This window comes from Gouania willdenowi, chromosome 3 (assembly GCF_900634775.1).
Source record: "Gouania willdenowi chromosome 3, fGouWil2.1, whole genome shotgun sequence".
In the NCBI taxonomy this organism is placed as follows: Eukaryota; Metazoa; Chordata; class Actinopteri; order Blenniiformes; family Gobiesocidae; genus Gouania; species Gouania willdenowi.
Window position 1 is genome coordinate 41,244,117 of NC_041046.1, and position 27,704 is coordinate 41,271,820.

At 37.4% G+C, this 27,704-nt stretch overlaps 1 protein-coding gene across 1 annotated transcript in view; it reads left to right on the forward strand.

The window, feature by feature from the left end:
* LOC114460871 (protein kinase C-binding protein NELL1-like) overlaps positions 1–27,704 on the forward strand; it is a 376,823-nt gene that overhangs the window by 227,765 nt on the left and 121,354 nt on the right. The window contains exon 13 of the mRNA XM_028442750.1: positions 12,941–13,066. Within this exon, the coding sequence (XP_028298551.1) occupies positions 12,941–13,066 (126 nt within the window). The remainder of the gene's footprint in view (positions 1–12,940; positions 13,067–27,704) is intronic.

The following is a 27,704-nucleotide window of genomic DNA, read 5'->3' on the forward strand; positions in this document are numbered from 1 at the left end:
AGGAGGGTTTTCCTGCTCATATTTTTAATTAAAGCCACTGGTGTTTGGTCTCTTTCAGTCTTTCTCTCGTCTCTGCTGCGTGTCTGACAATTTCGTCAAAACAAAGCGGTATGAGTAAGTTTACCGTAATTACATACTGGCTGTAAATAACCCAATCCAATAAACAAATAAAACATGTGTCCGTTAACTTTGAAAACAAAAATAAAATATTATTTTATTTGCAAAAATTCATTTTTCGGTAGTGTGCATGTGCGCGCATACAGTATATGTGCATATACAATCTCAGTATGCTGCAAACTCAGAACATGACACCGGCTTAAAGCTAAAAATCAAACATCCCCTTTTCAAAATACAAGCATCTCTTTTTGTCATCCATTAGTTTTTTAAATCTTTTGTAAATAGGGCTTTTATGCTTTTTAAACCTTATGGACAATAAAGAATATATTGTATTTTGTCGTTAGATTCAGTACTTTTTAGGCCGTCCTACCGGACTCAAAATGCCACTCACCTTGTTCTAGTTGTTGTATACACTATTTCAAATTGCTACTCCTCTGTTATTCCTGAACGGATCGGGCTGAAAGGCCCCCCCCCAAAAAAAAAGTTGATTTCTCATTTATTTGTGAGCTAAATATTACGACGATTGGTGGTACCAATCAGTGGCAAATACCAATATATAAATGGGGTCCATTACCCCATACATGTCACAGGGGTGCCAGGGGGCCCCTGGGGGCCCCATTTTTCAAATGACTACTCCTCTCTTAATGCCTGTTGAATCGGATGTTAAGAACCTCTCAGAGACAGGGTGTACCCCCGCCCAGCGCCCAATGAGAGCCGGAGATTGGCACCGGCAGACCCCTGCGACCCTGAACAGGAATAAGTGGGTCTGAAAATGAATTAATGAATGAATGAATTTTTAGATTTATCAGAACATAGTCAAGTGATATATCGTTTAAAAGGCAATTCAATGTAGATTACAATTTTACATTGCACAATAGAATTTGTTTTACTCCATTTCACTGAATTCTCGGGATCGTAGTACGTGCTATTCGGCGCGGAGACGTTCCGTGGGCCTGGTCGTAGTTCATCAGAACTTGTTGAGTATGCTGAGGTCGGCTCGTATCCTCTTTTTTAGAAATCAAAATATGGTCACCCTAAATCATATTAACGAATCATACATGTTTGATCGCAGTCCCAGAGAGTTGGTTTCTTTTAGCGCGTCTCTGTTTTAACAGTTTTCATTTTATGTTTGGATGAGTGATCTCAGCTTTGCAGGAATCTCTTTAAACTGCAGCCAAATGCGCGCGCACACACACACACACACACACACACACATGCACACAGCCATTTCTGTGTGTGTGTGTGTGTGTGTATTTAATGGGGCTTGAGGGCACTCAGGTGTATGTTTCCAAGGTTTCACTAAGTGTGGCAGTGAGAGCCTTCTTTTCACGCTTGTGTGCGCACACACTCATGCGGCACCTGTCATCTCAGTAAAGCATGGTGAGTGTGTGTGACAGGATGACTCTGTCACAGCGTGTGTGTGTCAGTGTGCAGCGCACTGACTGACTGGCAGCTCCTTGTTGGAGCCGCAGAATGACAGCCAGATTAAACCACCATGCTCCCATCGTTTCCATCTTCTGGCTGGAAAACGGCAGCGTTCACCCCCCTCCTGACCCCCCCATAGTACACATCATACAGCGTGTCCCTTTTTGGGCTTTAACCTACTCAGCTGCTAGGATTGGTGCTCTGCGTGTCTTCAAGACACACGAGGAAAAGCGATAAGGACAGTTTTTCTCTGAAGGCTGACTAATTAAATGCATCAGTGCTTTTTTTTCCCTTTGACACTAAGAGTAACACATCGTAGCAGATGCACGCGTGGCCTCGTGCTCCATGTCCATGTTGTTGTTTACAGCACATAAAAGAAAAAAGGATAAAAGGGTTTACTCAGTGAGCGCAGCCACCTGAGGCCTTGGAGTCGAGCTGCACTCGTGAAAACAATTTGAATGTGTAATAAAGGATAATGTATAATGTTATAAGTGTCGCCAGTTTTACATTGTGCCAGGGCTCAGAATGAGCTGATGTTGATGATATCCTAAACCTAATTATAATGCTGCCTCATTTCTGCAATATTATTTACTTCTCCTGTCCAAACGAAGGGCCACAAGCAGTTGATTTCTAACCTTTTATTCTGATCTCACTGTCAATATTCAGTTACACATAACTATACAGTATAAAAAAGATGAGTCTCTGTAAAATTATCTCTACGAAGAGCTGAGAATTGCAGAGTCTTGTTGTTGCCAATAAAACAAGTTTTAAATAATCTCAAAAAATTATTTTAGCTATTGTACGGCAATTTTGACAAAAATTGAAATGTTGCATTAGCTGAGACCTGAACTCACACACATCGTGTTCATAATGTCATACTCACGTACTACTCATACTAAGGCTGACATCAAAATTAGTATGTAGTGCGTTCACATTAGATAGTATGGAAAGATAGAGTACACAAATACCTGGATATATTCTACTGTATGTCGGGATATTTTTTAAGTGTGCACGATGGGCATAATAGTCATACTCAATCGTCCCATGATGCATTGCAAGCCGAATGTAAAACCGTCCTGGGACTGGATTCAAGCTAAAAATCAAACATCGTCTTTTCAAAACAAAAGCATCTCGTCTTGTCTTTCATTAGTTTTTTTAACACGTTTGTAAACAGGGCTCTTGTTTTGAAGTAGCACAATGGAGGGTCTCCAAGAATCTCAGCCCATATCAGCATGAAATGTGTTTCTGCGAGTTTTATGATGAAATGACCACATGTTGATATTCTACTTGGTCACTTTCTCACTTAAAATGTTTTGAGAACTTTCAAAGATGGAGAATCAACAGAGATATTTAGCCTCAGTGTGATTCAGGTTTTTGTCATTGTAGGATCCCAATGCATCTTGGGAAACTTGGAAGTATACTTCAGTGGGAATACTCATCATCCTAATCATACTTATAGTATATAGTAGACAGTATATACTAGGGATGTAACGATTCACTCAACTCCCGATACGATTCGATTCACGATACTGGGTTCACGATACGATTCTCTCACGATTTATTTTACAAAATGGGACTGTAGACAAATGATACCTGAAAAATATTCCTTTATTTTTTTTTGGGAAAATACTATGCTATTTTTCATTGTCAAAAGAATCCCTTGATAAACTATTCAAAACAATGCAATTTAACTAAAAATAAATATTGAATTAAATAAATAAAGGAATAATACAAATGAAGAAGAAGCTTATTATTTTAATTCTGGTTCTATAGTAAACAATACAAAACTGCATAATAGTTATTTTTCTTTTTAGAAATGCAACTGAAAATGTATTTTTGCCTTAACAATTGGACTTAAAAAAAAATATACTTAAAAGTATATACTTATTGAGTTTGTGGTGCATAGTACAGTGTGTGTCATTTAACATAGCCATCCTCTATGTCGCTGAGCTAATCAGCAAATGGTAAGGTCACATGTAGCTTCACGAATTGATTAAGCTAGTCACCTTTACGGAATACAGTAGCTGTTAGCATTTAAAATGGCTGTCCAAAACTCAAGTTATTAAGACAAAAATCAAAGAATGCATTACTGCATCTAGACGCCATAGAGAGTTGGTCATTTGTTTTCATCAAAGATTTACTGGTTCCATAATGTTTGCATGAGAGTGAAATTCATAAGGTTGTTAAAAATATATATATATATATACACATGTATATCTTCTATCATGACTCCAATCTTTTTGTCATTTTTAATAAATAATAAAAATAAATTTACCAAGAATTTGCAAGTTTGATTTACATGTTAATGCACTGTAAGCTAAATTTTTGAAAAGGCAAAAAATCTGTGTGGACTGTTTGTTTACGGCAGTCTGAAGATGTGTTGGAACATGTTTGGTGTCAATTGAGCAAAAAATGAGGAAGGAGAAAAAAACGAAATCAAAAAAGAGTTATGGACTAAATAATTTGCATTGGATTAAATGTACAAAAGTTTATTCAGTATCGTGGCTACATTTTGTGGAAAGTTGTGAATTTGTAGCACGTATGGTTAATTTGTTGTAAAATTTCAAAATATCTGAACTTTAAATGCCACCGTTTGGACTACAACATACAGTATTTTTGCAGCTAAAGCCATTCAGCATTGGACTGGACCTTTGTGGGACATTCTGTGATTTTTCACAAATGGGAAGTAGATTTTTCTCAGAAGAAAAAAGAAGAACCCGCAGGATAAAAACAGGCTGCTGGTACCTTGGGGTGTAATATCAAAACCTTCCACACATTATTTGTTCACGGTCAGATTTGAACTTTAAAATGAATTCACTTTGAAATTAATTTAATGAGAAGTTAATAGGATTTGAATGACTCTGAGATGCTGGTGTTGGATGACAGCAGAACAAATCTAATTGAAGTGAGTATATTTGGGTGGACCCTGTGTGTTCAGTCTACACTCCTTTAAAAAGAACAGTCTACTTTTACCTCAAGCTTTGCAGCATTTAGAACAATAACAAACAAGTGAGGTATTTGAAGCCTTGAAAAACAAATAAGTACTACTATCCCTCCCTGAATACACCGACTGCCTTTTTTTTAAAGCCCTGCTGTCTGTGAGAATGACACAGATGCTCCTCTGGCTTCTCTGTGTAACGTTAGAGTCTAAAGCATCTCTGTCTCCTACAATATAGTTATAAAGACAACACAAACACATTCTGAATTTGTTCATTTCTAAATCTATTGCTGCAGAATAGTGAGGTGTATTGACTGCTTCATATGATAAACATTTAAAGCAATATACATTTTTACCTACATTTGAGTGTTGGTCTTTTGCATTCTTGAACACGTTTTCACAATTAAACCCAGCCACCACAGAAGCACAGTTGCTAGAGTGATGTATTGAGCCGGGAAACCAAGGAGGTTCCTTGGTCCCAGACTAGCCTCAGCTGTATGTCATAAAAGTGTCCGATTTCGGCTCCAGTTCTTTGACAAATAGGATTTTTACCACCTTTAGGTCCACAGTAAACATTTGTTGCTTCCTCTCTTTGTGCCAAAGCTAAAGCCTTACATGTTAGTTTCAGGTTTCTCATCAGAACATACTGTATGTGTTTGCTCTCCTGTTTTCCCTTAGAGTAGCGTTTGGCATTGCTGCTCTCAGACCTTGCAATGGAGGGTCTAATTTGGACACTGATCTTCACTTTGTATTAATAAAATGTTATGCTTATATCAAGAAGGTGTCTGTGGAGAATTGTTCACATCATCACATCAACATTTAGATAAAAGGAAACCCACCACACTAGGAAGTTGACTCGATGCCTTTCATGTCCCACTTATACTACGGAGCAAAATATTGTGTTAAAAAAAAAAGAAAGTGTCTATTTGTACGGACAACCCCCGGTGCTATTGGTACGGTTACCGAAGTACACGTACGTAGCGTCTTAAGATTAGGGTTAGGTTATGACCCAATATTGCAACAATTTTTAGGGTTATTTGAAGGGTTAGGTTTAGAGTAAGATTTAGTTGTAGTCACTTGACCTAAACTGGCCAAATAGGGGCGTTGCGTACGGATAGATTGTCGGTATATTGATACGGCAACCGTACGGATAGCCACTGCCTAAAAAAACACCTGGAACTAAATACTAATGTGTGTTTCTGAATGACCAATGGTTTGGTCCAGTCCAGTGATTAGTCCAGTACTAATTTGCTCCAAAATAACTGGAGTTCAGCAGAGATATCTGCATTCTGTTTGGGAGGTGGTGAAAAAGGCTAAAGGTATGATCTCCTAACACGACCATATACTGTGCTCTGAGTTTATTTCAGTGCCCTCCGGCCCTCGCTTCATCACACCCTGTAGGACAGGGGTGTCAAAATATGTATGAAACTGAAAATATCCAAGCAATAAATTACAGATATCAGTCACAGGATCTTCACTTTCAATTTCCTAGATTTTATGGTAATTTTTGATTTAATTAAGAGAAACATTGTCTTAATTTAATGAAAATTTAAGGATTTTGCAAGAATATTGAGTTTTTCCAACAGTTTAACACTAAAAAATGACTGCAATCATGTGATATAAGCACCAGGAGGGGTGAGTTTTATAAAAAAAAAATTCGGCTCCTGCAGGCCGAATTGGATGCTTCAAAGGGCCGGTTTTGGCACCCGGGCCATGAGTTTGACACAGGTGCTGTAGGAGAACAAATCGTTTTGTAAAGTCTTTTTTTTCTTCTGCCATCAGCCTATTAAACCTGGATAGGAGTCTTATGGACTGATAGACTTGTATTATTTATATATTTTTTTTTATTTTCAGCCTGTAGATGCTGAACTACATGGTAGATAGAAACTGATGTGGAATGAGCATCTCTATCAATAACTTTTATTGTTGTCTTGTCTGCTGTCTGCTGTTTTGAATGTGTGTATGGCCTTGTGGACTGCAAAAACTGGATAGCCCTTTAGGATAAATAAAGTTGTCTAAATCTAAAGTTAAAGTTAGTTTACCTCAGTGCAGAATCACTATGTGGGTTAGATTGGACACTGATGGACTGGATTTGGCCCTCGAGCCTCGAGTTTGACACACGTGGGACGGGTCTATATCAGATATAGGCCACTGGTAGTTCAAGGGCCATTTTTTCCATCACAAGTCAAAGGTCTGAATGAAGTACTGCAGTCAATATTTCATAAACAGTTTATCCTAGGGCTGAAAATGGAATTTTATGTGCAACAAGAATAGAAACTACTTTGTTTGAGAAAATTGTTACCCTAGGTTGAAAATTCATTAAAAAAAAAAAAAATTTCAAAACCACAATCAAATACAATTTTTACAATATCTTGAGTCGTTCAGTCCTAAAAGTGTTGAAACAGGTGAATAAAAAAAGACCCCCATGAGGACAGCTCCACTTTGACCACCATCTTACTGGAGACTAATGCTGCGTACAAATATTCGTGACGCGGGCACTGTGTGAAAAAACATTTTCCCCATATGAAAGAATGCACGTTTTTTGCTGAGCGTACACATGTGGAACGTAGTGTGTGTGTTGTATAAACGCTGCTATTGATTAACCTTAGTGTGCACGTAGGAAGGAAGATGGAGATGTAGAGAATGATGAGAGGTGGAAGGAGGGCAGGGTGCTGATGGAGTGTTTGGTGTGAAGGAGATCTGTGGAGACAGCAGAGAGATTGGAATCAGGCTGAAAGATGACATTTGATGGAAGGCCAGTGGTGCCAGTGATGGTTGGAGCGTTTTCAGAAAAATAAACACCAGCATCAACTTAAGTCCCATTTTTTATTTTATTTTTTTTATTTTTTTCTTCTGTGGGATCAGAAAATCAATGGTAAACCAGGGATTCTCTGGTCTTTGTGTGAAAAAAAAAACCCAACTGATGATGTTCAATATTATCAGGTATGAGAGGTAAAGTCAAACATGCTATGTTGGGTTTCTAGTTGTTGTTTTTGTGTGTTTTTATTGCAAGTAGAGATTTCCTGTTTGATGGTGAACATCTATTTGTTATCCTTCTTTGATACTGTTAAGAATTAATACTGTATGATATTTAAAGGTTTCTTTTTGTCTGTGTAATACAAAAAAAAAAAAAAATGTATTCCGCCATCTCGAAATCACGTAATTGATGATGTCACACGGCTCCATTTGCCTGTAAACATCCTATTGTTTTCTATTGGAGTGAAACTTTTAATCTGCTTTTTAGATCATTTAGATGCTTTTTCAGTCAAAATGACAACTTGTGCTGTTTTTGGTTGCTCTAAATCAGAGATGGACAACTGTCGCATACAGCAGGGGCCACAATAATGTGATTGTATCTGAGGGCCTCAACATTCCACATTAATGCAGGGGGGCGTGGGTTGTCTTTTTTGTGTATGGTTTTGATATTTTGTCAGTTTTTATTCATTTTGTGTTTTTATTTTTTGCTTTTTTGTAATTTTTTGTGTTCTTGTTGTAATTTTATGTATTTTTCTGTCATTTTATGCATTTTTGTTGTCTATTTGTGCCTTTTTGGGGTCGCTTTCTGTGTTTTTTGTTGTTTTTTTCTGTATTTCCTGTCATTGTGTGTACATTTGTTAACAGTTTGTGTGTCTTTGGAGCTATTCTGTAATGTGCTGTTGTTTTTGTGTAGTCATTTTGTTTGTTTACGTCATTGTTGTGTCTGTTTTATGAGTCATTTTGTCTTATTTTTTGTGTGTTTTTGTGTACTTTGTGCATTTTTCTGCTGCTTTGTGGGTTTTGGGAGTTATTTTATGTCTTATGTTGGGCTTTATATTCCTTCAAACTTCTTGAATTACAATTTTTGGGGATTTGCTATGGGGGAACGAGAATGAGGGCCACATGTGGGCCCCGAGCCACCAGTTGCCCATGTCTGCTCTAAATAATCAGGAAAAGTTAAAGATGCCGATTCGATCACGTGATTTCAAGATGGCGGAACACAGGTTCTAAAACGGTAAAGCACCATATTCATTTCATTTATGAAATGAATATGGTTCATTTCATTTCATTTATGAAATGAATGTGGTGCAAAATAATGTTTTTTGTTAAGTATATATCTACTAAGTACATTTCAAAAGTTTTTAGGCCACATTTGTAAAAAAAACAGAGGAGAATTCCTTTAAGGCAGCAACATTTACTGGTTTACCCACAGTTACATCATAATGCATCAATTAAACGATTTGTTTCCCTTCTCTAATATTCAGTCTTTGCACCATATTTCACTGAACGCTGTTCAAACCCCTCCCCCGCTGAGTGACAACTCACATATGAAAATAAATTGCTTGGATTTGATCATTATATCAGGGCTCTAGGCTGTGCAAACACACCAGTGATTATTTTTGTTTTTGTTTTGTTTCCATCTGTTTTTAACGCTTTATTTTGTGAATACAGTGAAGGATTCTCTCGTTCAGAGGTCACAGTGTTGGGCTGCACAGCAGGAACCATGTGCTAGAGCCACTTCATCCTGTAGTCTTTGACGTATCAATGAGAACAGGCTTATCAACTGGAGCACACACACACACACACACACACACACACACGCAAACTGAGAGTTTTATGCTGTCTTATTTTTAGCACTTCTACCTAGCCTTGACCTACATCACAGCGGGAATAAAATGGCAGTTAGATGAAGGAAGTGTGTGTGTGTGTGTGTGTGCGTAATGACAGCTCTAGTTCTGTCAGCAGGTCCCACCTGTAACACTGATCATGGAGCAGCTGCAGATGCTCTACTGGTTACTAATGGAATCACAGCAGAGCCACTGTTCCCAGGGCCACTTTATCAACTTTTATGTCAGCATTTAAATAATTTCATTTAATAATTTGAGCTCTAATACAGGAAAGAACCACAAGTTTGTTTTGTGTGTTTTTAAGGTCATTTTATGTTTTGTTTATTGTCTATCTGGTCAATTTCTGTCATTTTGTGTGATTTGTGTATGTTTTTCTGTTGTTTTGTTCATTTATTTATTTGTATGTTTTATTTGCTGTCATTTCAGAGTCATTTTGTGTATTTCTGTTTGTATTTTTGTTGTCATTCTGTCTGTTTTTTGAGTCATTTTGTGTATTTCTGTTGTTATTTTGTGTTTTTCTCTTGTTTTGTGGTCGTCTTGTGTACTTTTGGAGAAAGTCATTCTGGATGTTTTTCAGAGTACTTTAGTGTATGTTGTTTTGTTTATTTTTGTTGTTTTTTGTATTCTTTTGTCATTTTGGAGTCATTTTGTGTGATTCTGTTGTTATTTTGTGTGTGTTTTGTTATTTTGTGTGTGTTTTGTCTTGTAATTTTTCTGTTGTTTTATTTTTATTTTTTTCCTGTTTTATTTATTTATTTATTTTCTGTCATTTTGTCTATTTTTGTTGTGTTTTATTTGTTATTTTTGTGTATATATGTAATCATTTTGTGTTTTGGAGTAATATTTTGTACTTTTGTTAATATTTTGTGGGTTTTTAAGTCATTTAGTGGATCTTTATCATTTTGTGTATTTTTCTGTCATTTTGTGGTCGTCTTGTGTGTTTTTTGGAGAAAACTTGTGAATCTTTGTTGTCCATCTGTGCAATTTCTGTCATTTTGTATATTTTATGTATGTTTTTTAGTTGTTTTGTTTATTTTTTGGGTTTTTTTTTTGTATTTTTCTGTCCTTTTTGGAGTAATTTTGTGTATTTTTGTGATTTATTTGCTATTTTTGTGTATATATGTAATAGTGTGGATCTTTGTTATCGATTTGTGTGTTTTTTTCTGTCATTTTTTGGTCCTCTTATTTGTTTTTGGAGAACATACTAGCAATTTTATTGTCCCTTTGCACTTTCTCACATTTTATCATACATTTACTGTTGTTTTGTGTATTCCTCTTGTCCTTTTTTGTTGTTGTTGTAATTTTCTGTCATATATCGTGTTTTTGGTCAATATGTTTGTTTATTTTGGGGCGAAAATAGACCCCTTGTTTTTAATAGAGCTTATAGGAACATTATTGCTCATAAAGCATTATGCATAGGACCTGTGACACATAAAGCTTTTCATAAACATCAGGAAAGCTTTTCCTCTTTGAATGTTTCCAACTGCGTGTCGGTGCCGTTACCATCATCACCCTTGAACAGCATTTTTGTGCCTTCTGCCTATAAAAGGCAATAACACAAGTGCCTTTCAGGATAAGAAGGACGTTAAATTCTTATACTGTGCCGTAGTCTCAAAGCCCTCATGAGTCCCATTACTTTGTTCATTTATGCACTGAAGGCCATCAAAGCTTGGAAGGGATGAGTAGAAAATGTATCTTTTTTTATTGGGTTGCAACTTTACTCCTTTTAGTCCAGAAGGACACCCTCAGGAAGTTACATGTAAGTCTATCACATGCTTCATTCACAGTCATTCTGCTAAAACTAAGAAGTTGGAGCTGCACACCATTAACAGCTGCGCGTTGGTTTGAGGAAAAGAAATGGGTTCGTTTTCAGATGTTCATCCTTCCCTAAATGAAATGGGTAAAGTTCCTCAGGTGGCCGAGGAAGCGTGTAGTGAACTAGTTCACCACTGCTCACATCTGCTCTGTAGGCTAGCGACACACCCTCTGCATAATGGCAGAGTTTGCTGGGGGCAGGGGAGCATTACGCCCCTCCTAGTGGTCAAAAGTTTTCATTACAGTTTTCCCAAATTCATTTGAAAAAACTATTCTTAATTGAATGTACACAATGTACAGATATTTCAAGTGCCACAAAACACAAATGTACAAAATATAGATGAATTATTTTGTTGTTCTTTTAAAAAATACACGTTATTTTTCGCACTTGTGTCATGTGACCAACAAACTTGTGGGCCAACTCCTTGGCTGCATCCGAATAATCTCTCCTATCTCCTTTCCTATCCACTTTTCCTTAACCTTCGGAAGTGTTTAAGTGGTGGCCATGATAAGGAGTGATAAAGGAGGCTCAATGCTTCCTTTATAACCTCCTTTAGCCTAGGAAACACTGATGCAACCTTTACCAAAGGGGACAATATAATGCTGACCCACAATTCCTTGCGGCGACAACATTTAAAGGGACCTCACGGAAACTCACGATGACTGCAAACAGTTTTTCAGTTTTATTCAACATATTTCATTCACCTAGGAATGCTTTGTGCGGTTGTACATTTGTATATTTACAACATTATTAATCTTCTCCATTAATCTTCTTATAATATACACCTATTTACACTTTAAAATGAGACATTATTTGATCTATATCTATAGAATTATGCACTTCATGTAATTACAATTTGCGACTACTATCCTATGTTGGTATTTATCTGTTTTTGTTCTTCTTATACTGTGTTGCTGCAAATGTTTATTTCCTGTCTGGGGATCAGTAAAGGTCTATTCTGTTCTATTCTAATCCATTATACTTGTACAATAATCTGTCTAAACATACACATACATAATAGGGTTGAATGATTTTGGAAAATAATCTTATTATTTTTTCAAGGGCCTCTTGTCATGTATTTTTCAATGAACACAAGCAATAAATCAATCTCTTTCACAATAAAGCATTTATTTATACTTTAAATAAATATAAATTGTACATTTTAAAGCACAGATTACAACAATAAAGCAAACAAATCTGTGGCTTTACCTCTTCAACACATCTAACTTCACGTTTCATGAAACATGTAGACTGCACTTCACAGGACAGTCTATAAATAAATCAAATAAACATATACATATATATATGTATGTATGTATGTATATACATATATGTATGTATATATACGTTTAAGCTTACTAATAACCATTCAGTAACATCACACATACTAAAGTGCAGGAAAAGTAAGAACTAATATCTGTTTTAACCAGTCCAGTTGGACGTTTTTAAGTAAATCAAATTCCCAACGAACTTAAAATAAATTATTACTAAAAAAAACAAAAAACAATTGCAGCCTTTGCCATTAGAAAATTGTGTTTTATGATATTGCAAATGCAATTAATTGTTCAGCCTTAATACATAAGTATTTACTCTACACAGCTTTAACATTTATGCTTTGAGAAGATAAATTGTATATATTTATGTTTAAATTGCTTTAAATTCAGACACAACCTGGTTCCACTTACTGACACACAAAAGCTTTTTTGTTGTTGTCCGTCTTCCAATCTTTTTTTGTCTCTCTCCACATCCACCACTGTTCCTCATCCTCTCAGTGCACTCATTTATTTTTTGACCAACACTCTGCAGACTTGTTAGTACGAGTGGTGCTAAAACTGCTCCGTTCTGTTCTGTACCCACAAAGTGAAGGGTCTGTTCCTGATACATGCTTGTGTGACAGTGTGGTGTGAGCGCCACAATCTGCTTTTGTAGGAAGTAAATACAGCCGTTGAATGAGCTTCATTGACATGCCTAAAGAGTCTGTGTGTTTAAAGCAATGCCAGGGAGGTATTAATCATCTGCCTCTGCCCTGTTTGTCCACAGATATCGATGAATGTGCAACACAGATGCATTACTGCCAGTCCAACACAGTCTGTGTCAACCTTCCTGGCAGCCATCGCTGTGACTGTCTGCCTGGCTTCATCCGCGTGGACGAATATTCCTGCACTGGTAAGTCCGTGTGATTCGTGGTGATTTGGTTTTTTGATGAACCAGTTTGTTTTTTTTACCGTGATCTTCGCCATCATTTATCAACCGTTTGTACGTTCAGATCTGAGCGTACGACCTGCGTTTGACGAAATTCACGCAAGCTTCGGTATTTAACAATTGTGACGTGATCGTGCGCTACGATCAGATCTCACGTCAGGTCTGACCTTGTGTACGTAAATCTGATTGTGTGGATTTGTTGGTTCAGCACAGTTAAATCTGACTGAATATGAAATATTAAACAAGCCTCAGCTGTCACTGGAGCATAAGCAGACTCACATTCAGAACAGTTTCTTTTTTCACTTTCAGTTTATTTTTGTCTCAGTCAAACAGAAAAAAATATTGCAACATACAGTAAATCACCAGTTTGATTATAAATCTAAACATGACACAGATTTATGCATATTTGCTTTAAAACAAATCATTAGAAACTATAAGAATAATAAAATTAAAAAAAACCGCATCAGTTCTAATGTGTTTTATTGATGCATCTAAAGCATTTGACCGTGTTAATCACTGGAAACTGTTTCTGAAATTGAGACGGAGAGTGATGCTACATTATATGTCGTCAATCTTAGCCTACTGGTATGCACACCAGGTAGTGCAAGTGAGATGGGGCAACAGCCCATTCAGTGTTAGCAACAGACAAGGTAGAATTTTATCTCCTGCTTTGATTTGTCTGCATATGAACAATTTAACACGTGTTTAATGCATGTATAACAGCCTGTGTGATTGGCGTTGCATTAGTGAACCACCTGTGTATTCTGAGGACCTTGTTGTGTTCAGTCCAAGCAGTGCAGGTCTCCTCGAACTTCTTAATGTCTGTTCAAAATATGGTGTGGATTTCAATATAAAATATAATGCAACTAAAAGTGTTGTAATGATCTGTAAGACTAAAGAAACCAAAAATGTAAAGTTTCCTCAGTTTGTATTATGTGGCAACAATTTCAATGTGTGTAACAAATGTTAATATCTGGGACATTTTATCACTGATGATCTTAGATGTGCACAGCGCATCTTGTGGTGGCTGTACAGAGGAAATAGGACCTCATTAATGCTTTTAAAATGCAAAGTATACCTTAAACTTTTCCAAATGTGCTACAGTATGTAATCAGTAATGTGATGAATTACAGGCGAAATTGGCTGAAGTTATAATAAATTCAGAAAGGACGACATATAGTCATTTTAAAGTTTTTCTTTTAAGGGTTTTGATTGTTAATTTTTTTTTATGTGATATGTGTTGCATACTGAGGTCGATTCTCCAGGATCTCTGTTGTACAGTTGCTCAAAGTGCACACAGGGGGGCAGACGTCACCTGCTCAGTAGCTGATTCTATTGTACAGTGTGTTTAAATGAGCTCCTTAGTCAAAATTTCCACACTTTCAGAAAGTAAATGTATTTTTTGCTCCACTTCTGATGTGAGGATGTTTATTTTCTTGTTTGACCTCAGTGGGCGGGGCCTCCAAAACAGGAGGGCGTAACAGTGTAACATATTAATGACGATCGAGTTCAACTGCCGCATTTATCAACACCCAATCATTTCTACACACGTTGATCCTGTCATACCACAAAACGTGAACTCAGATCTGCACCTGTTTACACACAAGGTTGATAAATGAGGGCCCTTTTGTTTTGATGGTGTTATTATTGTTATTATTTTTAATAGCTGCACACAGGACGTGTACTTGGTGTACCTTTGGATGCACTGAAGCCTTTTAGCAGTTTCTCAATGGCCAGTGAGCTGGAAAGCCCCTCCTGATGGTGGTGCAAGCCTTTATGGGGGTTGCAACCCCTCGTCCCTCCACGGAGTAGCTCTCTGAAAGCCTTTTCAATCTCACACAAACAATAGGATGTCATGGGAATGTTGGCTGCTCTGTTACCCACTAAGGTTCAGATTGCATTTGTTCTATTGTTCACTCAAAGACGTTGCAACAAGGGAGAAAATTCTGATAAAACTGAAAAAGAATGTATATTTCTCACTTTTTTTACTGAGCACAATGCAAAGTTTGCTTTTATGATTAGGTCCATAATATCTAATAGCAATTCTCATGTTTGATGAGAAAAAAACTTACAAATTAAATTCACCTTTAAATCCACTTTACAGTCCATCTAACTTTCTTCATTTAATGACATTTGTCTTTAATATTATCTTTCTCACGTGCCGGGTTAATGGGTTTAGCCTGAAACACTAAAATGGACTAACACAGAGACATTTGTAGGCTTTTAAACATTTATGATACCTGGGCATAGTCACAGAGCATCAAAGGCTGCTGCTTTGTGGAAGCAGATGGCTTCTCTGGAAAATGGCAAAAGTCACGGGATGTAACGAGCAGTGTGTTATGCTGCCAAAGGATTTAATATTTAATGTAACCTTTATGTGATCTGTCCTGATTTCATAGAGCTGTAATCCATATGTGACGTTCTACGGCAAAATGAGGAGCAAGTCTGCCTCACACAAGCCGAGAAAACACGCGGAAACCTTTATTTTCGGCGAAAATTGTGATTTTATTTTTTATTTTTTTCTTTGCGAAACATGCTTTTTGATTTCATAAAGAAATTGCAGCAGTGCATTGACTCAACAACTGTATCTTAAGCATATCTCACTCAATTTCTTGACATTGTCAGGATGTTTAATCTATTTCGTGCATTCAAACACAATTGCGTCATATTTTTTGTGATACTGGGCGCAAAAATACACTTCAGTTGGACAGAAGTCGAACAAAGACTCGAACATGGGATATCTACATGTGAGATAGATACCTTAACCACTGCTAACTCAGATGACATATGGAGGTGTGCTACAGGTAATAAAAAGGTGATAGTTATTTTTAGGGTTGGGATACATGGTAAACATTATAGTTATAATTGGGCTTGGGTAGAGGAGTATAATGTCTATTATGGTTATGGTTAGGGGAATAACTACCTCAGCGTGAACCTAAGCACCACAAAACACAAACTATTTATATGTTTCACCAAAATAAGTGTCTCGCTGAAAACAAACGTGCTGCCACACACACAACGATACATTCTTTTATTCTCCTGACAGCGTCACGTTTTCCTGTGAGATCGGGTTGGACTCAAACAAAACGAGCACATGTCAGCTCATCCAAGCGAAGTTTGACTCTTAAAAAGGAAAGTCATTCTGAATAAACACTTCCACTGTACTTGGATCAAACACTACTGAAGGTAAAGGTGTTATTTGTGGATTTGAATTGCTGACAACTATTGGCAACATTCAAACAGCCATAACTTCTTAGAATATTCTTTGGTTTCCATGTGTATGTCATCATTGGAAAGCTTAGAAACCACACTTTCCATCACATATCCCTACACACAGGTAAAATGATCAGCTAAACCTGTATCTACACTAGCAGAACATGATTGAACAGATTGTTACAGGTCGAGAGGTGTGGTAGCTCTCTCCGTCAGATCAATCACACACATACACCGAGTCCTTCCCTAAATCACCTTTATCGATTGCCCCCGCCCACTATCACACACCACAGATGCGTTTCCTTTGTCTGTTAAAAACAATGAGATTACAGAGCAGATTGTGAGTTGACTAAAGCTTGCTACTAGACAAAAGGTCCCTCACATGCAGGTCTTTGATGGTGTTGAAAACCGGTCAACCAGACCAAGAAGAAACTCTCACTAACATGTGGAAAACATGGAAGAGATTGATGAATGAATAGGACTAAGGTTCCGTCAGTTGACTTTATAATAACTTGTCCATTAGAAATATTCCGCAATAGTATTTTTGTATTGTTGTATCTTAATTAAAGATTCATTAAACCAGTGTTTCTGGGGGTAGGCAATGACACTACAGGGGGTACATGGAGAGAGAGGGAGAGAGAGAGAGTGGAAAATTAACAAATAAAGTGTCAGTCTTGGTCCCACCAAGACGAGATGCGTGAGACGACCAGAAATTGATTGATTATACTTTATTAATCCCTGAGGGGAAATTCAGTTTCAGTTACATCCTGACCAAGAAACGTGAATGACAATAACATATCACATGGGGGACAGGTACGGGAGTACTGGGGAGCAGCTCGCAATGATAAAAACTATAGACATAACACATAAACAACTGTATTCTTAGACTTTCACTTTGTGAATCTAGTTCACCTTAAATGCAGTAAAAAAAAAAATCTTTGCTCAAACATGATCAAAAACTAATGCTAGAAAAAAATGTCTGGCGTGAAAATGGGGTCACAATCCAAAAAAGGTTGGGAACCATTGCACTAAATACTATTTCTTTCCACTTATTTACAAAATGAGATTCTTTAAAATTGGACAAAGGGGGGGTACTTGGATTCAGAAATAAGAGAAAGGGACAAAAAAGTTTGAGAACCACTGCATTAAACAATTCAGTCCTTTGATCAGAATTGTCTTCCTTCATCTGCTGAGATGTCAAATCATTACTTTATATTTATATATATATATATAGTTTATATAAAAGCTGCTAGAAGTGTTGCTCTGCCGCAGCAGCGCTAAAATGTTTTTCCTCTGAATTGGTCTTGAGCAGCGTGAAATCTCAAGAGGAAATCGAATTCGCCGGGTTTCTGCTCAGTGTTTCTCTAGAGGAGTGTTCTTTAATTAGCTCTCAGTTGGCACCCACACACAGGACGAGGACCCGTAGACAATCAATCCCTTTTGCAGCTTGTAAACTGTCCTGCCTGCTGACTGTGAGCCCAAGGAGCACTCGGCACATCTGCTGGGAGAGATAAATCTTTCCCTCCTCCTGCTCTGTCTCCTTGAGCTTTCCCTCCAGGGTGTCCGATCCTCTGCATGAATGTGAAATGAAAGGAGTTGGTATTCCTAGCGCTGGGTGGCGACTGCTTGTATTTTGCACTAACGTGATTGTACACAAGCTTCTCTAATTGGTTGCAGCCTCTTGTGTTAACCTTCTTTGTGTTTGGATCTGGAAAGGTTTTTTGGTAATGATGCTCTTGGCACGCCAACATGCTTGTGATCTGTTTCTGGTATTGCTAAATACCCTTGATTTAACACGTGTACACACAGAGGCATCATTGCTAGACAATGCAATGAGTTCTTTATGTGCCTGTTGAATTTTCAACACACCAGACATCCATAGGTTCATCATTTTGCCATCAGGAAGTGGGTTTCCATTCCAGATTCTTAGCAAAATAAAAGCAACATTTCTAAATGTATAATTACGCTTTGAACGTGATTCCATTGAAGGCTTTTTTTGGGCTGGAGCCTCGCAACTCCTGTGAAATCTCATTCCGCGAGTCTTTGCCGCAGGAAGGCGGATGCTCCAAACCACCTTATAGCACTACGTATTACTTTGTTGTTTCACATCTAATATGGCAGTATTAATTTTTATGTATAATGCTAGGAAATTTCCCGGTCTCCTCTTCTGTCTATACTTACCACGCCATGTTTAGAAGTGGTCATGTGACCAGGTATGTCAAGTTCTGTGACGTGTATTTGCAGAAAAAGTGTTTCCATAGCACTTTTCATTATCAAAACGTCGGAAATTCCTCCTCGTGAAAGCGTAAAATCTTTTTCGCGATTTGATTGTTTTTTCAAAATTTGGGTATTTCCATGACCAGTTTTCATTACGCTATTCAGATTTTGCCCATTTCCAAGTGTAATGGAAACACAGCTAGCGTCTCATTCTCTGTGCACTAGCACTCTTGGACAAGATCCAAGCCACTGAAAACAAGCAGAATACTTGGATATGGAAGATGGACCTATATATCACACAAATAGATATTCATTTGGATCAGAAGAACAATCAGAAAAGTACATAGGATGAAAGTTTGTTTGAGTGTTTCATTGCAAGTCATTCATTTTACCACATAAGATAGTTTGCATCTACTTCTGGTCAAAAAAAGATCTCATTGAACTGTTAGAGTATCATTAAACACGTGACGTGATGTTAAACCGTCGTTTGTGCCACAAAACATGGTAGTTACATGAGGTTTATCATTTGAGAGTGGCATGGGAGCTGAGTCTCAGATATGGGAGGGATGTTATTGGTAGAGTTTCTTTGAATCATGGGGTGTTTCGACCTTCTTAACACTAAACTCTCATCAAAGGTGGCCAGCTACAGGGTGATCAAGCCTGAGCTTGCGTCCCATAACTGTTCGAATCACTTTGATGTTCTCTGTGGCTGTTTATAGTTATATTAGATATTAGTGTTATCAGCCCACCAGTATTATTAACCAATATCACTATGGAAAGTCATGAGTTAGTAAATACAAAAGTCATGATTATGAGAGAGAGTAAACATAACTATGAGATATAAAGAAAATTATTTTTTGTGTAAAGTTGCAAAGAAACATAGAAAAGTGTTTTCAGAATAATTTTGCAATAAAGAATTATTTATGTACTATTTTCTACACTATGTACCATGTGTCAAAATATGTGTTTTGAATGAACTCATTCAAAGTGTAATTAAGAATGCTAACAGTCAGTAGCTAAGTTTCCATTACAGATTTTCACAAAATAAAAGCAATATTTCTAAATGTCGACAAAATATAATTGGGATTTGAACGTGTTTCCGTTGAACGTTGTTTTGGGCTGGACTCTCACAACTCCCGTGAAATCTCATCCCGCGAGACAGACGCTCCAAACCTCCTTATAACACTTCCTTTGTTGTTTCACGTCCAATGTGGCAGTAATGATTTTATGTAGTATAACGCTAAGAAATGTCCCGGTCTCCTCTTCTGTCTACACGTACCGCGTCATGTTTACTCGGAGACAAGTGGTTACGTGACCAGGTACGTCACGTCCTGTGATTCAATAGCGCTTTTGAGATACATTTCAAAATCAACGTCTGAAATACTGTTTCATTAAAGCATAAAAACTTTTTTTTGCGATATTTGAGTGTTTTTTTTTTTTTAAATTTGGGTGGTTCTATTACCAGTTTTTATTGCACTATTTAGATTTGTGCTATTTGACTTCACTAAGTCATAATATTGACTTGCCGTGGTGATTAATAATTATTTTTTTTAGTGGTGGAAACAGGCTTCTGTATGTATCTGCAATCATTTTGCTTCAGTCTAGTCCATGTGTATAATGTCCCAGCACAATAATGTCCTCTGAACATCCTCTTTGTTCCCCTGCTTTGGAATCACTTTAGTGCTTTTTCTCCCTTTATCTCTCTCTCTCTCTCTCTCTCTCTCTCTCTCTCTCTCTCTCTCTCTCTCTCCCCTCCTGGTGGAAGACTGTCTTTAGTGGAGAAAAGCTGCCCTTAAACAACAAGCCTCTTTGGACACAAACCAGCAGCTGTGTAGAGACAATAGAGGAAGAGTGGCAGCACAAAGGTTGTTTGAGTGTTCACACCATGAATGCACCCGAGTGCAAAAATAGACTAATTGTCAAGGATTCGACTGCACAAAGTTAAACGCTAAGATAAAGTGAAAACCAAAACCAAACGCTAGTTGCTAATACCTGTCAAAGGACTGGAGTTGTGAATTCGCTTCGGTACAAAGCAACAACTCGAGGCAAACCTGGTTCAGGCTCAAATCTGAGCTGCAGACGACAGGTTTGCAGAGTAAGAAGTAACAGGAAAAGCAGTGATTATTGCTTTAAACTAACAGCTGACACTGAATGCTCTGCACCTGAATAATTACAGATAGGATTTGTAGAATAAAGTCACAAAATTGTGAATAGTACATATTAACTAGGGCGACCATATATCTGGATTTACCCGGACATCTCCTCTTTTCACGTCTTGTCCGAACTCATCAAAATGACCGGGTTTCCCAGGGACCCTGAACGCATCTAGGGGAACACTTTCATTTAAATGACCAATATTTGCTCTGTCTGTGAAATTTCAGCAATTTCATTGCACTAATTTTACTCACACGTGACGGAATCATTAAGGATGCAGCTCTGTTTTGATTAAATTGTCACACATGAGGAAAAAAGAAGAGAGAATAAACCTAAGATGGATTGAATGAGACCAAATACTGGTGGATTTAAATAAATAAATTAGATCCTCCTGGATGAGAAATCCTCCATGGAAGTTCAAAGAGGGAAACGAAGGAGCCGTTGGGAGAAACTTAGAATGTAGGAAGTTAAGGTACATTTTCCATCATCTGATCTACACCTCATCACCTCCCGTCTCCACAGACAACAGAGAGAATAAAGCTGAGTCAGCATGGGACCACAAGATATAAACTTTCACAGTTATTTATTGAAGCGTGTATTTAATGATTATAAGCTTTGAGGTTTTTTTTTTTCTGATTTCTTTTTAATTTCTAGGAGATGTTTCTTATTGTTTCAATGATTGAGAGATGTTAAGAAGATATACATGAGATTTTTCCAGGACAGATCATTGCATAAAAAAGGTGATTGACTTCCTTCAAGTCTTAATAAATGAATTTTTAAATATTAAAGGTGCAGTCTGCAACTCTTATAAAAGTGACTTTTTGTCATCTTTGCTAAAGCTGTCACTGTGTAAGGACAGCTTTACATCAAACTAGTAGTTTGTGTTAAAAAAACACTCATTGAGTCCCCGCCCCCTGCTGCTCCTGCAGTTTTTGGCAGATTACCAGAATCACCACAACCAAGGATTGTGTTTGATGGACTGTCTGACAGCTGTTGCTCACAGGCCCCGCCCTTTTCCTGGGGGCCATCTTTTTTACAGTGTATGGTCTGGAGGAGTAGAAGATGTTTTTGTTGACTTTTCTGCTTGAAAGGTAATTACTGTTGCTTGATTTACATTATGTTTGATTTGTAATTGTTACACTAGAACTCTGTAGTGCATGTTTGTTCATGTGCGCGTAGCAGCCTCCGTGTGGCTGCTGTAAGTGACACTGTTGTTGCTGCTGAGGTGTGTGCACATAGAGAGAGAGAAGCACTGCAGTAACATGCTTTTAACAGAGCATGTTATATTACTGTGATGTTGCTGTCGGACTGACGTTAGCTTGTTAGCTCCTCTGAGGGAGGGACTTTGGAAAAGTTTGGAGGCAGGGCAAGAGAGCAGCGGGGAGGGAGGGGGGAGAGGGATCTGAGGGTTGCGGACTGCACCTTTAAGTACAATAACAACTTATTTATCTACTATGTTGTATTTTGCATCGAGTAATTTGAGTATGCGGAGGTCAGTCCAAGTGTCCTCATTTTTCAAAATCAAAATATGGTCACCCTATATTAACTAGATTTAATGTAGACATACCCCTGGACTAACACATATTGTCCTGTAAATACAAGGTCCTTTTTAAAATTCAGATTTAACTGAAAGAAATAAATCGAGAAAGAACTAACATTCAAAAATTGGTGGCCAACAACATGCATGATAAAAACTAGCAGATGTCACTGTAGCACTAAAAGGGAACCAAAGTTGCTCTTTTTTATTCCAAAATAATGTCCTGTCCAATGACTCATCTGTTTTTTTTCTATGCTTGTATTTTTCCAACAACGATTAACCAAATAGCGAACGGCAGCACATATTTAATGAAATGCAATTAATGGAAGTGGGAATACTGTGGCTGTCAAAATCACTAAGTATTGAATAATCAAGGATAAATCATAGAAAAGAGGGAAATGTTTCAAATGCAGACTTTGCTTATAGGCTTAAATGGAATATATATCAGTCGCATGTAAAAGTGGTACTTTGTATTAGTAAAGGTACACATGACATTGACTGTCTCTGTGGGGGCTGAGTGTTTAAAACGGTAGTGTTTTAATATACATGAGAGCAGATCTCCTGCTGTGTAACTTCAAAGAAATGTAATTATGCCGCTCTGATTTTGCACAAGGGCACATTTCTCTTTCCCTAGTTAAGTATTGCACGCTGTCACATGTCAGCAAACCAAGTGATTAGAAATAATTTTTTCTTGCATCCAGGGCTTTAATTTAACTTTTTAGATCAACAGTCAGCATGTCTAGTAGATTCTAAAAGTTACCAGCCAACCACATTTTTTTCCAGCAAAAATAAAACTACATTATGAGCCACAGAATAGATTTAAGCATTCATGTTTTTTTTTTTTTTTTAAATAGTTTGGAATTTAGTTGATTGCAGAAATACATTAAAATGGTAAAAAATGTATACATTTAATTTAAAAACAATGTTGTAACAACGCCTGAAAATTGGATTCATGGAACACTGTTTGAAGTAAAAAAAAAAATAAAAAAATGGAAGTAATCTAGTACTAGTTTCTTTTCAGATCCTCTTTTATCTTCATTTTCCCTGTGTCAGCAGCAATTTAGCTTTTTCATCACCCGGTAAATATGTCCACGTTTGTTTGTTCCTAACTAATTGTACATCATCATTCCGTCTGACTCCTCCGATAACGATCATAACCACCACGCTAACGTAAGCACGTAGCCAATTGTTGTATGACACGTCACAACATAGTGTTCATGGGAAATGTAGGATTAGTACAGATAATAGTATACATTACGTTTTAAAGTCTAAACACACACGAAAACCCTCAAATTTTTTGGCAGAAAACAGCCCAATCTGGCAACAATGACAATCGTTCCTGCATCCTGCCGATTCAAACAGACAAAGTGGTACAATATTTTTTTCATTCTTCACCAGCCAAAATGACTAGTAACGCTACAATTTTACCCACCAAAGAAAATTAATTTTGATTTTATTAATTTAAAGCCCTGCTTACATCCACTTTAATTCCCCACCTAAAGTATAGGCACAATCTGTAACACATCTACGAGACCTGCATTAAACCTCCCAATAATCACTATTTGTTTTAAACATGAGCTCATACTGATTTGCTTTGTAATCAGTTGAATTTTTAATTTTAGTTAAAATATCCAAGGGAACTACATCACATAGGAAACTGATATTTGGTACAGTAATACAGCTCCACCTACTCTCTCAGAATATACAAAAAGTTCTGCTGTATTTTCTATCTGGTGGACATGTCAGCTCCTCAAATTTGTTGGGGTTTGGTTCTGGAACATGTTTGGTCTCAGCTTCCTGTAATTTGGTCAGTTTTGATCTATGAACATAGACTGTTCACATCACTACTGATTAGTCACATATATGCATTGGGTCTTAGGTGACACGCTCTTGAAATCTTGAAAAAGATACTTTTTTTGCTATTTTCATCGGCCCATAATTACTTGTTGTAATGAAAGAAAAAATCTGATCTAACTAGTTTCATGTGTGGTGTAGTTTATGAGATATTGGAAGCTGAAAATGGAACAAAAATAAGAATGTGAAAATACACATTTTAAAACCCCATATTTTTCATGCTTTTATTTGTTAATTTTCCATTTTTTTCCCCTGTATTTCCATCGTGTACCCCTAGGGCAGACATAGGCAATTGGCGGCATGTGGCCCTCACTCTAATTTTGTGCGTTCCCAAAACAAATCCCTAAAAACTGTATTTCAAGAAGTTGGAAGGACTACAAACCCCAACATAATACATGACATAACTCCCAAAACACAAAAAAGTACACAAAAACACTCAAAATATTCCTAAAACACACAAAATGACTCAAACAAAACTCACAAAATGACAACAAAGACGAATGCAATAACCACTTATCAAACAAAATTACTACGAAAACACAAAAAACAACAGCACATTACAGAATAGCTCCAAAGACACACAAACTATCAACAACATTACACAAAATGACAGGAAAATACAGAAAACAACAACACAAATACAGAAAGTGACCCCAAAAAATGCACAAATCGACAACATAATGCAGTAAACGACAGAAAAATACACAAAATAACAACAAAAATGACCAAAAACTGACAAACAACAAAACCACAAAGACATTATTAATGTTTTATTGTACATGTATTAATGCTCAGATCAATCATTGTTCTAATGCTAATGTGGCCCTCGTATCAGATACAATCACTACAATCACATTTTTGTGGCCACTGCTGTGATAGAGTTGCCCATCCTGCCCTAGGGGTACACGTACCCCTATTTGAGAAACTCTGCTGTAGCCCAACAAAGGATTTAATCATTTATAAAAAGCAATGGAGTACTTGGAATATCTCATACGAAAAAGAAAAAGAATATATCACACTATCAAAGTGATAAAAAACCAATGGTAAATGGATTTAATTGTTCACCAGTGGCTTCTTTAAATTCACTTGTAAATTTTCTTCCTCCACTGATTGAATCAAACAGATTCAATAAGTTTATGATTCAGCCGAGTCAACTTTTTTTCACTTCCATTAAAACTCCTTTTCCGCATCCATTCTTACTCAAAATGTATTTAATTTTTCATTATTCATCAATTTTATGGTTAGCCTGTTTGTAAAAGATCATTTATCCAGCTGACCGAAAAAAGCTGCCATTAATTTCACACATCGGTTGCCACATATTCTTCTTTGAATTCTAGCGTCGGAAAAAGCTGCGTCTGAATAAGATACGTTACGCGTTTAATCAAAATGTAATCCAAACCAATTCCACACATGCAGCGACTGCAGACCTCAGGTGTAACAAGCTTTCAACGTTTTCTCCAACCTTTTCTGTATACATCAAACGTGGGTCATGTTGTCAAACTGGCAGTTTAATAAGCTCATCAAGCTGTTTGCAGAGAGAAAGGAGGTCTGGAAAGTTTACCACACGACTCCTATTCATTCATTTCCCATCGCTGCAGAGAAGTGTGTGTTTATGTTTAGCTTCTCCATAAAGGTTTGATGTAAGGAGTGTTTCTTCCTGCACGGCTCACACATCCAACACCCTCCCACGGTGATGTTTCCCCATGTTGCCGTGCTTTTCTATCATCTTCGTCTTCCATGTTCCCGAGGCTGAATATTAAAGGAGGTGTAGAATATTAATGCTAAGTAGCTACACATGCATGGCCTTCATGTGTAATGACTCAGCACATCAATAGAACCTGCTTTCATTAATGCCAATTGCAGCCGAAGTGTTTTTATTGCCGTGACATGCAAAGGAGAAAGTAATGGATTACAAGTTCTCACTCACAAGTTGCTGTAATTGAGTTATTTTATGGGTACTTGTACTTTTTTGAGTATATTTCTAAATTAGTCATTTAAGGAGCATAGGGCAGGATGTATAAATCAGACTCCATAGTGACACCACGGTGGTTAGGTAACAGCAGCCATTAACCAAGCCACCACGGGGGCGTTCATCAACTGTTTACAGCTGATACTAGAGGATGGATGACCAACCGAAGCCTGGCGGGACCCGACGGCACTCGACGTGTCGGGTTTGGACACATATTTAGAACTGGTGATCGTGTTTGGTCACATAGTGTTGTCTGCATGCAGCGTTCTTCCTTTCCTGCTGCAGCTGCTACAGAGTGCAGCTTAAACTGTCTAACAGTGAGAGCAGTGATCCTCGAGGCAAGGAGAATGCAGCAGAGGAGGACAATTTTAAAGGAATACACCATTGAAACATTCCTTTTTCTGCACAATAACATGGATTATCCTTCAGTGACGTGCAGTCAGGGTAGGCAAAGTAGGCAGTGCCTACCCAACCCTAGTGCTCACGGCACGTCACTGTTATCCTTATATTTGATACATGGATTATGGAAATAGATTTTCTTTAAGAAAAAAATGAGGTTTTCACTGTTGGGTCAGACTCGGATGAGAAAATGCGGGCCGATCCGCACTGCAACTGTGACACGATTATTGATTTGCCGTTCATGTGACTGTTTACTGTAAGACCTGTGCACATGCCTCTGCGTACATCTGTGGAACCAAACAGTAGTTTCAGTCTCCAAGGGTTAGGGTTAGAAATTAAAAAAGAAATTAACCCAAGAATGTGTTAACTGAATAAAGACACTATTACAGAGTGCTTTCACGATATACAACTCATTAGAAACAATTCCAGCTCACAGCTTTCATCAATCCACCAAATTACACAAAGCTGCCACTGACTAATGTTGAGAAAGTGCCTGATTTGATATGCTGCAGAGCCCACATTTTAAATGTATATATTGCCCACGATCAGGTTAATTTAATTGTGGCAACCAAATTTGTGATCACGGTTAAAATGTGATGAAATGTGCAGCCCTATTCACCACCCAGTGATTCCATTAAAGAACGCAGCTTTATTTCATGATGTAAAGTCATTAAGCTTTCAGTTTTCAAACCATTATTATTATTATTATTATTATTATTATTATTATTATTATTATTATTATTATTATTATTATTATATAATATTATTTTCAGTGTTGTTTGTACTTGTTTGGTTGTTCATACAACCATATTTATAATCACTCCATCCACTTTAGGTTGTTATGGCCAATTTCAGACGTAAACATGCTTTTGATTCCTCTACAGTTTTTTTTTTTTAAAGCTTGTCTTGTGACTCCCAGAAAGCATCTTGAGTCATCAGGAGATTTAATCTCTCTAGGAACTCATCAGTTCCACCTCCACAGGCTGTCTCTGGTGCACCTTCAAATGCTACTGACCACCAGGGGGCGATAAACCAGATGCCTGAACTTTGCGACACAGAAGCACTGGCTTAACTCTGAGCTGTTTTCAGATGTTTGATGTCTTCACCCTGTCATGCCGGGTTACCACCACCCTGAAAAGGAAGCTGACCTTAATATCGACTCTAAGGTCATATTTGAGAGTTATTCCTTTCCTGCAACTGTCAAGAAGCCACTTGATCCACATTTGCACCCAATTGTACCATTCCTCTTCTGATCAATA